The 14,907-nt window shown below is 36.0% G+C and overlaps 1 protein-coding gene across 1 annotated transcript; it reads left to right on the forward strand.

The window, feature by feature from the left end:
* The first annotated feature begins 8,934 nt into the window (after positions 1–8,934).
* LOC117095637 (transcription factor BTF3-like) lies at positions 8,935–9,807 on the forward strand. The gene has a single exon (XM_033232237.1). The coding sequence runs from the start codon at positions 9,038–9,040 to the stop codon at positions 9,524–9,526; it is 489 nt and encodes a 162-aa protein (XP_033088128.1). The 5' UTR covers positions 8,935–9,037; the 3' UTR covers positions 9,527–9,807.
* The last annotated feature ends 5,100 nt before the right edge of the window (positions 9,808–14,907 follow it).

Raw genomic sequence — 14,907 nt, forward strand, 5'->3', positions numbered from 1 at the left:
ACTTTTCCTTCTGCCTCTGAGTAACATGAAGACAAAAAGATGTAGCTGTTTTCCAGAGACCAGCACTTCATCCCTGAGAAAATGTCAAGATTATAGGCATGTTCTACAGAAGATAATGAGTTAATACCTGTAATTTGTTTACTCATATTTGAAACTCAGTTTCCCTATTTGAACAATGGACATGATAATATCTTCTTCTCAAGTTTATGTAGTTGATCTTTCATAAATATAGAAGCAGTGTACCTGCTTTTTCTTGTTATCCTCTGTGATTTGCTTTTCCATAAATATAAGAGAAATGTACTTATTTTTTCTTTAGTTATACCCCATGAGAAGCTTGGCATACATCCGCACCACCCAGTGATTTATATTAAGATAGTCTGATTCTAAAAATTCACAAGTTTCAGAAAAATATTCCCTCCTTCCAATTTCTCTCTGTCTGTATTCACTGAGTTGGCAGAAAACCTTTTATTTTAAAGTATATCATGAGATTGACTTATTCTCAGCCTCTTCTAAGACAAGTTTAATCTGCCATGGCTAGAAATGTCATCTTTGTTTTTGTTATTGTTACCACTTATAGGTACCTGAGAGATATGAATAGCTAGATCAGTAATACTTTGCAGTCATATCATTTTAGAATATTTTAAAAGGGCATACACATATAGGGCACTTTCACACATGTTCTTTATTTTAAGTCTTGAAGGAGCTTTTACTGATATCTGTGGCATGTTTTTAAGTCATCTTCATGAGTAGTTAGTACAGCAGCTTTAAGTCAGATAATTTCTTATAGTCGGAAAACGAGAAACAAACTTGCTGCAAGCATACGAATTTTAATAAGAGAAAAAAACATTTTGTAAAGCCTTTCTCTGACAAATCCAGGAAATATAATCTTCAAGTATCATGGATTTCTTTGAAAATATAATTACAGTAGAGCTTGTCATTTGCTGCTTTTCTAATAATTTCAACCAATTTATTTTCTATTTCACATAATTATAATGATCTCATTTTTTATCTTGTTCTAGAGATTAATTTACCTATTATATTTGATTTCTATAAATTGTACATGGGAAGAAACCATCACAGAACCATAAAACTGGGGAGAGATGCTACTCTAATCCACAAAGTCTCCTGTCATTTGAATGTGGTTGGACACTTCTAATTAAGCATTGAATTGATATTCATTTTTCTCTGATTTCCATTTTCTATTCATTAATTATAAAGATAATTTTCACCTTTGAAAAATGAATACTGTTAATCATATTTAGAAAAACTTATAAAATAGAACAATGTTTACTTTCTTGGAATTACTGCCACTTGTAACTTTTTTGTTGTATTGTTAGACCTGTGGTGGATAATCTATTTAGGAATTTTACACTACCATCTGTGAAACTGATCTTCCTTATTTTGAAGAATGGCTAAATCAGTGGGAGTATTTGATTGGGGCTCCCAGAAACCAACAAGATGTGGATTCACTTTCTGTGATGAACTAAATGTGTCAGTACTAGAAATTCCAGGAAAAACAAGAAATTTGTTTTTGCAATTAGCCGAGCATGTAGCCCAGTCTCTCAATGTCACTTCATGTTCTGTATGTGGAGGAACTGTAATAAGAGATCAATGGCCATGGGAAGCCTGAGAATTAGTACCTACCGACCCAGTTCTTGATGAATTCCCGGCTCGAAAGAATCACCCTGACAATTTCTAGGTCATAAAAGCCTCAATTATTGGACAATACTGCATAGCTAGAGAAGGAAAATAATTCACTCACCCCATAGGATGACTTAGTTGTCTGAGACAGGAACTGTATAATGGTACCACAAAAACAGTCACTTGGTGGAGTTCGAATCACACAGAAAGGAATCCATTTAGTAAATTCCCAAAGTTGCAAACCGTGTGGACCCACCCGGAGTCCCACTAGGACTGGACAGCCCCCACTGGATTTTACTGGATATGTAGGCATAGAGCTTATGCCAAATTACCTGACCAGTAGGCAGGTAGTAGTGCTATTGGCACTATTAAACCTTCTTTCTTCCTACTGCCCATAAAAACAGACGAACTCCTGGGCTTCCCTGTCTATACGTCCCACGAACACAGAAGCATAGCTATAGGAAATTGGAAAAAATGATAACTGTCACCCTGAGAGGAGAATCATACAATATTATGGGCCTGCTACTTAGGCACAAGATGGCTCATGGGGATACCAGACCCCCATTTACATGATCAATCGAATCATACAGTTACAAGCTGTCTTAAAAATAATCACTAATAAAACCAGCAGAGCCTTGAGTATTCTGGCCTGGCAAGAAACTCAGATAAGAAATGCTATCTGTCACAATAGATTAGCTCTTGACTACTTGCTAGCAACTGAAGGAGAGGTCTGTAGGAAATTTAACCTTACTAATCGCTGCCTACACATAGATAATCAAGGGCAAGTAGTTGAAGACATAGTTAGAGATATGACAAAATTGGCACATGTGCCCGTGCATGTGTGGCATGGATTTGATCCTGGGGCCATGTTTAGAAAATGGTTCCCAGTGCTAGGAAAATTTAAAACTCTTATAATAAGAGTTATAATAGTAATAGGAACCTGCTTACTGCTCCCTTGTTTGCTACCCGTACTTCTTCAAATGATGAAAAGCTTCATTGCTACCTGAGTTCAACAAAATGCTTCAGCACAAGTGCACTATATGAATCATTATCGATCTGTCTTACAAGAAGCCATGGGTAGTGAAAATGAAAGTGAGAACTCCCACTACTGAGTGAGAGTCTCAAAATGGGGGAATAAGGGAGGAGACCATCCCTCAAATTGTCTTATGCCCAATTCCTGCCTCCAAAAAAAGAAAAACTAAAAACTGAAAGGCAGAAATGAAATCCACAAGCAGACAGCCCAGCGCCACAACCTGGGCCTAGTAGTTAAAGATCAACTCCTGACCTAATCATTTAGGTTATCTATAGATTACAGACATTGTATGGAAAAGCACTGTGAAAATCCCTATCCTGTTTTGTTCCGATCTAATTACTGGTGCATGTAGCCTCTAGTCATGTACCCCCTGCTTGCTCAGTCAATCACAACCCCCTCACATGCACCCCCTTAGAGTTGTGAGCCCTTAAAAGGGACAGGAATTGCTCACTCAGGGAGCTCGACTCTTGAGACAGGAGTCTTGCCAATGCCCCTGGCCGAATAAACCCCTTCCTTCTTTAACTCAGTGTCTGAGGAGTTCTGTCTGCAGCTTGTCCTGCTACACAATGAAGGGATAAATTCCAAAAGAGAAGGCTACACACATTTTTAGATTGACCAGTTTAAAGCATGCATTAAATCACAAGAATTAAATTTGGCCCAGGGCAAGTAAATTTGATCACTCATTATCTTGAGTCCATTTTCTGAAGTTAATCCTTAAGATTATGTGTATTATCTCCGCATTTAGCCAAATCAAATTTCCCCCACCCGCAGAGTATATGTTAATAGCATTGTTTCAGGAAATACCAAACATAAAAGAGATGCCAAATCAAGGGTGTACAAAGCTATGAGTTTCACATGTGAAAAAGAGACTTTGAGAAATAATTTAAAAATATTGATTATCTTGGAATTTTTTTTCAGTTTGTACATTATTAGCTCAAATATCTTAGCATTTGATGAAGGATGGAATTTTTATGATGTCCTCCAGAAGGAACTAAATGTATATAAGTATAGGCATTCTTTTATATATATATATATACTTAAAAGTATATATATATGTATACTTTTAAGTATATATATATGTATACTTTTAAGTATATATATATATATACTTTTAAGTATACATATATATATACTTAAAAGTATACATATATATATACTTAAAAGTATACATATATATATACTTAAAAGTATATATATATATACTTTTAAGTTTTGAGATACATGTGTAGAACGTGCAGGTTTATTACATAGGTATACACATGCCATGGTGGTTTTCTGCATGCATCAACCCTTCATTTACATTAGGTATTTCTCCTAATGCTATCCCTCCTCTAGTCCCCCACCCCCCTCCCATAGGCCCCATTGTGTGATGTTCCCCTCCCTGTGTCCATGTGTTCTCATTGTTCAGCTCCCACTTACGAGTGAGAACTTTCGGGGTTTGGTTTTCTGTTCCTGTGTTAGTTTGCTGAGAATGATGGTTTCGAGCTTCATCCATGTCCCTGCAAAGGGAGCCGGATCTCAGCTCACTGCAAGCTCCGCCTCCCGGGTTTACGCCATTCTTCTGCCTCAGCCTACCGAGTAGCTGGGACTACAGGCACCCGCCACCTCGCCCAGCTAGTTTTTAAATATTTTTTAGTGGAGATGGGGTTTCACCATGTTAGCCAGGATGGTCTCGATCTCCTGACCTCGTGATCCGCCCGTCTCGGCCTCCCAAAGTGCTGGGATTACAGGCTTGAGCCACTGCGCTCGGCAATGTGCCACATTTTCTTTATCCAGTCTATCATTGATGGGCATTTGGATTGGTTCCAAGTCTTTGCTATTGTGAATAGAAGCACAGGCATTTTTAAGGCCTCTAAAATTAGTAGAAGAAATTTTTTTAAGAAAAAATTACGTAAGAGTGATTAAATGTCAATGTACTAAATAAATATGGTTTCTGTTTTATAATCTATGATTGTGTTTGGAGGTTTGGTTTTAACCACACAATTTTTTAAAAGATGATGTCAATCAGCAAGCATAAAATTTTGCCAATATTTAATATGTAATTTTGAATTGTTGTGTTAAATTCATGTACATAAAACACTTAGTGGAGTATTGACCAGAGTGTAGTCTCATTTCCTATGATTGGGTTCTCCTTGCTTTCATATTTTAATCATATTAGCACTATTAAATAATAGCTACTTTGTTTAGATAATCTATTGCTATTCTTCAATTAAGAAAAGCTCTTCGCTCTGTAACTCTGCCTTAAATAACATTTGGTACTATATGTACAATAATATATATTTTCTAAAGTCTTCTGATGTATAAAATAATGTCATCAATTAGGCAATTATTTTATCATTTTTATCCAGAGTACTGTAATTCCTAAAAAGAGCATACACCTAAAAGAGGATTTCTTCATTTCTTAGAGTTGTTGTTTTCCTAAAACTTTGAGCTGATGTCTCCGAGCTGTCCTAGGGTCATCTGATGTCCTGGCCACTACTCTGTCCTGATACTGGCAGCTTCTGCGGGACTGGCTCCACAACCCCCCTGTGCATCATCTTTTCTGCTGAGCCACCTCTTCTACCTGACACCTGATTCAAGCACCAAGGCAGTGATGTGACAGGAGCACTCAGGTTTCTGATGCTGGTTCTGTTTCTCTCTCACTTTTGTTACATCACTCCGCTTTTTTACATCTTTTAGGATTACCCTTTCAAATATTCAGGTAGGGCTAAATCTCTGTTGACATATCTAGACACAAAAAACTGACTAACGTTGCTTCATTGGACCATTAGTTGTTGATTGTATCATAAGAATCCCACATGATACCCTGTGATCAGAGAAGGTGTGTTACCTCATAGGTGTGTTGACATCCTCCTGACACTTTCCAAACTATTTCTTTTAGACCATAGAGGTTTCAATTTTGATCTTCATTATGCAATGTGAAGTGATCCCTTAGAACTAACTTTTGTCTAGAATAGAATCTCTAGTATCTTCCAAAATTCTTGAACTGTGGGCCAGTGAGTAGGGTTGATATACTTAACCTTTCAGATGCCAGCAAAAGCAGTGGAATAGTCAACCTGCAGAGCCAGTGGGCATGGCTAAGAGCAAAGACATCAGGTTCATCAAAGGGCCTGACATCTTTTTTTTTCTTTAACCTGTCTCAGAGCAGCTATATAAATATGAAAGGAGTGTGTGAAACAAAACAAAATTCTGCTTGGGCATAATGGCTCACACCTGTAATTCCAACACTTTGGGAGATCGAGGCCGATGATCACTTGAGATCAGGAGTTCAGTCAAGACCAGCCTGGCCAACATGGTGAAACCCCATCCCTACAAAAAATACAAAAATTAGTCAGGCATGGTGGCATGCACCTATAATCCCAGCTATTCGGGAGGCTGAGGCAAGAGAATCACTTGGACCTGGGAGGTGGAGGTCGCTGTGAGCTGAGATCATACCACTGCCCTCCAGCCTGGGTGACAGATCAAGACTCCAAAAAAAAAAAAAAAAAAAAAAAAACAACTACTAGAAATAACTGATTTTATCTTTGTCATTTAAGAGAAAACAATACTCTTGGTCAGTTGTACTATGAATCTCTCTCTCTATATATTTATGTATATATATTTAAACTTTCACTCTTTGTTAGTCATGCCAAGGACAGTTGCTTCTGCTTAGTTGCATTCTTTAGCTGGATTCAGTTGTAGGTTTAGTGGATGATTTAAAGTGAGCTCTAAACTAGCCCAAGTGTATTACCAAATACACACTCAAGAGTTCCATTAATGCGTCAGATTAGGGAAGGCTTTGTAAAGCTTTCTGGAAAGTTTTAAAGCTCCCTGAATTATCATCTTTGTTTTAAATTATCATGTCATGGTGCTTGGTTTACCTGTCATTTTTTTTTTTTTAACTCAAAGATATATATGACACAAATTTATCCCATATGTAAGTGTCAGTGTTTTGGGGATAACATTTAAAAGCAAGATCCATTAATAAAATCACCTTTGGTTTTTGAACTGTATGTAGTAGTTCTTTGTTCGTATGAGCAATTCACAGCTACGGTTTAGTAAAACCTGGCTTGAGGATGTTCACTTCTGAAAAAAATTACTTAAAATGTGTGAAATTTTATCTCTGTAGGTATAGATGATCAGTTTCTTTAAAATTGCTGACAACAAACTGCCACAGCCAACAGAGGCCTAAGGCCTAAGGAGGCATGGCAAATTAATGTAATGTGGTTTCCTAGATGGAATTCTACGACGGAAAAAATATATTAGATAAAAACTAAAAGAATAGAAATAAAGCCTAGGCTTTAGTTAAGAATAATGTTTAAATATTCATTCATTAATTGTAACATATGTGCCATATTCATACAAGATGTTAATATAAAAATTGTATATAATCATGCACATGAAAACTCTTTGTGCTATCTATGTAATTTTCTGTAAAACAAACTGTTCAAAAATAAACATTTTATTTTTTAAAAAATTTCACAACCTAAATCACTTTGAGATATTCAGGTAGTAAATGCCATTTTTTTATTTTTAAAAATAAAATAGAGCTCATTACAAAATGCTTTTCTACATTGTAGCTGCCTCTCTTCAGATTAAAGTTTATGCCTATTTTTTTAGACATCAGAAAGTATGTCATAAACCCTTTTGACATTAATGATCATCTCCTTTGAGCCTCCTTTTTTTGACACCGTTCTCCTCCTATTTTCTGGGGTATCTACCTAAGACCTGAACCTTTCCTATTAGAAATTCCAGTGGAGATGATGGTTGTGGAAATGGCACAGTTCAATGAACAAGATTTGAATCCTGTCTTGCTCCGAACTGGTGGTGTACCCTTAGGTACGTTAATATACCATCTCTATGAGGTTTTATAGTCTTCACCTCTACAATGAGGCCAATAGTAACTACTACCTCATAAACATATTGTGAAGATTAAATCACACAATAGGGTTTAGAAAACTGCGTGGATCATGACAATCACACAATAAAGACTATTACTATTTCTCCCATGTGGCACTGTTTAGAAAATCCTTGCAGTAATCCCTGCTAATTTTTTACTTTAGCACATTTTTGCTACAGAATTTACAAAGAATTCATGCTCTCACATTTGGAAAACTAAATTTTCATTAGTGTCATAAAATCAGCTCAAACATTGGCAGGTGGGTTACACAAATAATAAAAATAACAAGAGAAAGGAAATAAGAAGAAAAAAGAATAAAAGGAAGAAGGAGGAAGTAGGAAAAATGTAATAAGCTTTTAGAGTGATCATCATTTTACATATAAAAGGGGACTGAATACTTTACCTACGTAAGCCTGTAGAATCTTCCCAACATGCTTGTGAGCTAGGCATGATTAATACGCCATTTAAAGTTGGAATAATATGACCAAAACAGTTTCAATAACCTGTCCAAAGACCAAAGCTAATGGTTGATGGGACCAGAATTCAAACTCTACTGTGCTCAACACAGAGCCAATGTCATATGGTTTGCCTCTGTGTCCACACCCAAAACTCATCTCCAATTGTAATCCCCATGTGTCCAGGGAGGGACCTGTTGCGAGGTGATTGGATTTTGGGGGCCATTTTCTCCATGCTGTTCTTGTGATAGTGAGGGAGTTCTCATGACATCTGATGGTTTAAAAGTGGCAGTTTCCCCTGCCCTCTCTCTCTGTCTCCTGCTTCACTGTGTTAAGACATGCCTTGCTTCTCCCCTTGCCTTCCACTATGATTGTAAGTTTCCTGAGGCCTCCCTAGCCATGAAGAACTGTGAATCAATTAAACTTTTTCTTCATAAATCACCCAGTCTCACAAAATACACAAGGGCTCCCCTAACAGCTTGACTCACTAAATGTATCATCTTAGAGTCTTCTATATAGGAATACTGTCTTCATTGTAGATACCAGGTTTACAATAATACCATGGATTTTGTTACTCCGCCAGTGGAAGCGGGATCTCCTCCCCACACCTACCTTGAGATGAAATACTCATTACACTTATACATATCATGGTGGTCTGTAACTGGAGAGACTTTCTTGTAGTCAAATGTGTTTTCTAAACAGGTCAAACATTTAAGATACTAATATTGCCTCCCAGATTTTCAGCTCTTCACTGAATCTTAGCCTTGTAGTTCTTTCTCTTTCTGCTTTATATGGAGTAGGTTTGCTCTTTTACTTTACGTTTTGCTACTGGAGTTTTAAACAAAAGGCAGTAAAAGTTAACTGAGAATATTTTAACACTTTTTGGGAGAGGTGCAGTCAGGCATAAGATTGTTAAAACATGGCCATCTTGCGTCCCCGCGTGTGTGCGCCTAATCTCAGCTGGTCCACCCGAGACCCGCTGAGCACCAACCCTAGTCCCCCGCGCGGCCCCTTATTCGCTCCGACAAGATGAAAGAAACAATCATGAACCAGGAAAAACTCGCCAAACTGCAGGCACAAGAGCGCATTGGTGGGAAAGGAACTGCTCGCAGAAAGAAGAAGGTGGTTCATGGAACAGCCACAGCAGATTATAAAAAACTTCAGTTCTCCTTGAAGAAGTTAGGGGTAAACAATATCTCCGGTATTGAAGAGGTGAATTTGTTTACAAACCAAGGAACAGTGATCCACTTTAACAACCCTAAAGTTCAGGCATCTCTGGCAGCGAACACTTTCACCATTACAGGCCATGCTGACACGAAGCAGCTGACAGAAATGCTACCCAGCATCTTAAACCAGCTTGGCGCAGATAGTCTGACTAGTTTAAGGAGACTGGCCGAAGCTCTGCCCAAACAATCTGTGGATGGAAAAGCACCACTTGCTACTAGAGAGGATGATGATGATGAAGTTCCAGATCTTGTGAAGAATTTTGATGAGGCTTCCAAGAATGAGGCAAACTGAATTGAGTCAACTTCTGAAGATAAAACTTGAAGAAGTTACTGGGAGCTGCTATTTTATATTATGACTGCTTTTTAAGAAATTTTTGTTTATGGATCTGATAAAATCTAGATCTCTAATATTTTTAAGCCCACGCCCCTTGGACACTGCAGCTCTTTTCAGTTTTTGCTTATACACAATTCATTCTTTGCAGCTAATTAAGCCGAAGAAGCCTGGGAATCAAGTTTGAAACAAAGGTTAATAAAGTTCTTTGCCTAGTAAAAAAAAAAAAAAAAAAAAAAAAAGATTGTTAAAACATTTTAGCTTTGGATTCACTTTTTAAAATGTGTAGTTTGAAGAAGAAGCCTAGGGATTTTATAATAAGATTATTTGATATATTCATGCTGTGTTTTATTATTTATAACAAAAAGTATATCATCAGTGTGTCTTGAATTTTCTCTCGGATTCTCCACTTCTTTTTCCTTAAGAGAGAGAGAAGACCTCATTGCACAACCATTTCAGATGTGAGTGTAGATATTAAAGAGCAGCACATCTGTTTCATGCATTAGGGAGCTTCTCTTGGGTCTATAAATAAGATCTCCACCAGTTCCATTAAATCCCAAAGTGAATTTTTTTATGTCAAGTATGAATGGGCTTTTTTATGTTAAGTATGAACAAAATAGCATTTCCTTGGGTGTGGTGGGGAACATTGATACAGTCTTGGAGCTGAACATACTAGTAGATTTCCTATCTATGCCATTGGCTCTGATTTTTTTCCCTTTGGAACAAGAGTTAGAAGCCAAGAGTTAGATTCTCTTTTCTTCCTGGAAATTCTCTTTATAACAGAATTGAAGTGGTTATTTGCAATTTATATGGAATACAAATGTGCATATATGTGTGTAAATATATATTTTATTGGTAAAACAATCTTTGGGCTAAAGAAGTTTTAATGAGCTGTTGAAGTTGGGGATTAGCACAAAATTCTTTTTAGGCCTAGAAATCTAGAAGATATTTTATTTTTCGAACATTTCTAAATGATTTTTTGTCTAAAAGGTTTAAAAGGTCCCTGGAAAATAATTTTCAATGTAGAATTAAACACATTAGAATGGGTTTGCAAATATTCATTTCTCTGTATTTTCTTCTCTGAATTTTTCTGCATTTTTTTCTTTATATTTTAATGGATCTACATGATTTAAAAGGCAGAATTCAAAATACTTTGGTCTTGATTCATGTTTTACTAGTTATAATGATGAAATTTTTATCATACTCCCTGAATAAATAAATAGTATCCAAGTTAAAATATAAACTTGAAGATTATCATTAGGATTTAGATAACATTTCCTACATTATGAACATAATAAGCATATTTTTATGAGAAAGTTCAGAACTAATGAGATCCACTAAAGATACAGTCGTATTTACTTTCTCCTCCTGTGACCACAAAAAGCAGATAATGCTTCCTAATGAATCCAACCTATCTATTGCTGTTATTGCTAGATTTATGGCTTAGCAATGAGAAGCATTGACTCCAGGATTCCAGGTCTCTAAGAAAGCTTCGGAAAGGGGCTTCTTCTTGAGTTTATTGTTACTTCAAGCCACTGAATCTTACTCCCTCTTGTGGGCTCCTAGAGGTGCTAGAAAGAGCTATGCATAGTAGATATAGAAGGTGTATAATGATCATTACATTCCTAAAAGCTTCCTCTATAAAAAAAGAAAACAGATTTTTCTTCCACAAAATAGAATATGTGCATTTCACACTCACACTTCTCTATTATTCAATTGATTATAACAAAGCAGTATTTTACACAGAAAGTGTACTTGGCTTCACTGGTTGGAGGAATTTTTGTGTGCTTTGGTCTTTCCAGGTCCTTAGCACAACTGGATCTTCAGAGGATCAAAGAAAAGCTCTCATTTGGTATCATTTCATCTTTGAAAGAACATTCTATTTTTCTTTATGGTGATTCAAATCAAATAATGTTTAACTGATGTGTTATATTTTAATTCCATAGTTATGTTATATAAGGCTACGCAAATGTTGTTTTCATTGAATATTTTTGTCCTATTCTTTCTCATGTAATAGCTAATGTTTTCTTAACAAAATGACAAGTCCGTATATAATAATGCCACTAAACACCTAATGATTAAACAGGACTAGTAGTTAAAATAATTATGAATATTTGGCAGATAATAAGGGAGAAATGAAGCCACAATCTAGAAACAAATATGTTTGTCACGGTGAATACTATGAGTTTGTATTGAATTTTTTAGTTCTGAAACCAAAAGACAAATATCCTATTCTTTAATTGAAACTGAGCTATATTGAAGACAATGATTAGTTAATGACCGGGTCCCCAGACGCAACTATCAATAGAGTATGAAGCAATTAAGATAAATATCAAGATTTATAGAAAATGTCAATGTTCCATGAAATGTCACTCAATTGTATATTTCTGGGAGGTCAGACACTTAATTCCTTTCACATATGGTGCATTTTATCTGTGTTGAATTTTTAGTGCACCAGATACAAACGGAGTTAGCTTGCATTAACGTGGCTCCTTAAATATTATTACTCAGCATGACTACATGATAAAAACTAATCTCTCTTTTTGCTAAGCATATGTGCTTTCTTCTATGGAAAGCAGCTGTGGCTAATTCAGTCACATCTAAGAGTAACTGCCACCTGTCAAAAGTATTTGAATCCATTTATTCTTCCACAATTAGAACATTCTATTGACTTTTTGCTATCTAAAGCAAGGCATAGTTCTGCTTTTATGAAACCTAAGTTATTAAAATTATAGTTTAATGTGTTATCATTATAATTTTGTATCCACCAAATACAAGGAAAACAATTCAAGAAAAAATAAAATTATTTCATGAAAAGCAGTTACTACTTACTTTATACAAATACAAACATGTGTATTATGTTTGTACGTGCATGTAAGGTTATGTTTATCAATTAGCATGCAAATGAATTTCTTCAAAAATGATTTAAAAATTATTAAAATGCACAAGCACTGCCTCCACTGAACCATGCAAAATGAGGGGTAGATGTGCACTGCACAAATCTGGGGCCAGACAGGTGGCTTCCATGAGGTACTTTCAGAATTTGGGAAGTTCCATGCAAATAGATTCACTTCCCATGAGCCAGTGCCTCTTACATACCTACATCACTGGTCCAAGGTGGATGGTTGAAAACTTCTTTATCTTTACATCTAAGAACATGGAGTCCCGTGTCCCAAGAGCAGGGAATAGTAGAAATGCAAATGTAAATATGCATATGTAAAATCTCCTATCTTTCTCCCTCATATACTTCTCAGGCAGTTATTACCCTTTGGTGAGATTTCCCAGACAGTCCTCTCACAGCTCTGTATCTCTTTCTACCCATGAGGTTTGGGGTGGGAGTGGAGAAGGAATCAGAAAGTGGAAAACTGATAAGGGGTTTTAGCAGCAAGGCTGGGGTAATCAGTGGATGTGTATTAAAGTGTCCCTCTATAAGTGAACCAGCTTCAGGTCATTTCTGCCTGATTAATGAGAGCTCAATAGCACCTAGCCACAACCTCACCCACCATTGCTACCTTGAGACAGCACCTGGTCATCTGTGTAGGATAATGTGTGGGCAGGTTTACCATACTAGGTGTCATTCAAAGGAGGGACAACCAAAAGCTGAATGCTGCCTGCATTGCAGTCTTGGTTCAGTTTCCTAAACCCTTCACCAGAGGAAAAAAAAAAATAGTGTAAATGATTAACTTCTGCGACTAGCATAGATACTGAACAGATATATGTTGGGTGTATAGTGCATTCACATACTAATAACTGGCAATAGTTCTCGAAGACCTAGAGTTTATTTATCATTATTGCACTCCCTGTGGAGAATACAAATGAAATAAAGAACAAGCCAGCAAGCCTTGATTATCGCTACAGAGTTTGACTTACATATATTCCAGTACATTCATTTTAATCCTGAGTGTGTTAAAAAAAAAAAAAAAAAAAATTCCATGGCAATCCTACCTTTGCTTTTTTTTTTTTTTTGGAAAAAGGACAAACTACAACTAATAAATAGAGGAATGTCATTTCAAAAGAGTTATAATAAACCATTTCCTAATAAGATATGTGAGTAATTTATTATTTTCTTTATAAGAAAAAATAAGCTTAAATAGCTGAATTTTAATTTTAAAATAGTGCCTTACAAACTTTAAAATAACGAGTAATTTTCCTCCATTCCTTTACAATATACTATAAGATGTCTAAGTAGTTCACATTCATAGATAATTTATCACTGAAGAAATGCTCTAATATAACAATTGAGGAGTATTAGCTATATCTCACCATTAACAATGTGGACAGGCTGATTCTATTTTAATCTACAACACATACTTATTTTTAAATCTACATATTTGAAATTTTTATGTCAAAACTACGTGAATGAACATGTATAGTTTTATACACTATTGTTTTAAACCTATAGTGTATAAAACCCTGTTATTTATAGGTTGACCAAATAATTCACAGCAGGAAAAACTGGTATTATTGAAAATAAGCTATTACTTATAATGTAAAAGCAAAAATTGCTACAATCAATAAATAACCACAATCAATTTAAGTTAACATGGAATGCGCTGATAGCATATGATCTTTTTAAAATAGAGTAATTCCAACTGTTTTTTCTACACACAGACTGTATGGCAGTCAGAGGTCTTAGAAGATTATGAAAATACTTAGGAACTCTTTGTAATGTATTAAATTTTGTTATGACTACCAGAATTTAGTAACCTTTAAAAGGGTCATAGATAGCTTTTAGTTGTGCATACAACCTGTAGTCTATTGACCTGTTAATCATTTAACAATAAGAATTTGGGACTTTGGGAGGGCTTCTGACCACACTACTATTCATGCCCTGAAAACCGCCTCGTGGAGGTGGCAGAATAATAATTCATGATTCAGTGAGTGTAATTTATATGTTGGTATATGTCAGTCACAATACATTGATTTTTTTTGCGACATTTTTCAGAGCAGTAACTCAGTAACTATAAAAAAGTGAATTCTAAAGAAAACAAAAGAGTTGAAGGAAAACAAGATGTTTTATAGCTGGAACTGCTGCAGAGCAAAACCCTTTCTGCTTGATGGTTAGCAACTGAAACACAGTTTTGATTGATACTTCTTTTGGCCATCTTTTTGTAAATGATAATGATAAACCATAAAATAATTTTTTTTTTTTTTTTTTTTTTTTTTTGAGACGGAGTCTCGCTCTGCCGCCCAGGCTGGAGTGCAGTGGCCGGGTCTCAGCTCACTGCAAGCTCCGCCTCCTGGGTTTACGCCATTCTCCTGCCTCAGCCTCCCAAGCAGCTGGGACTACAGGCGCCCGCCATGTCGCCCGGCTAGTTTTTTGTATTTTTTAGTAGAGACGG

The sequence above is a fragment of the Trachypithecus francoisi genome, unplaced genomic scaffold (assembly GCF_009764315.1).
Source record: "Trachypithecus francoisi isolate TF-2019V2 unplaced genomic scaffold, Tfra_2.0 Lachesis_group14, whole genome shotgun sequence".
Taxonomy (NCBI): domain Eukaryota; kingdom Metazoa; phylum Chordata; class Mammalia; order Primates; family Cercopithecidae; genus Trachypithecus; species Trachypithecus francoisi.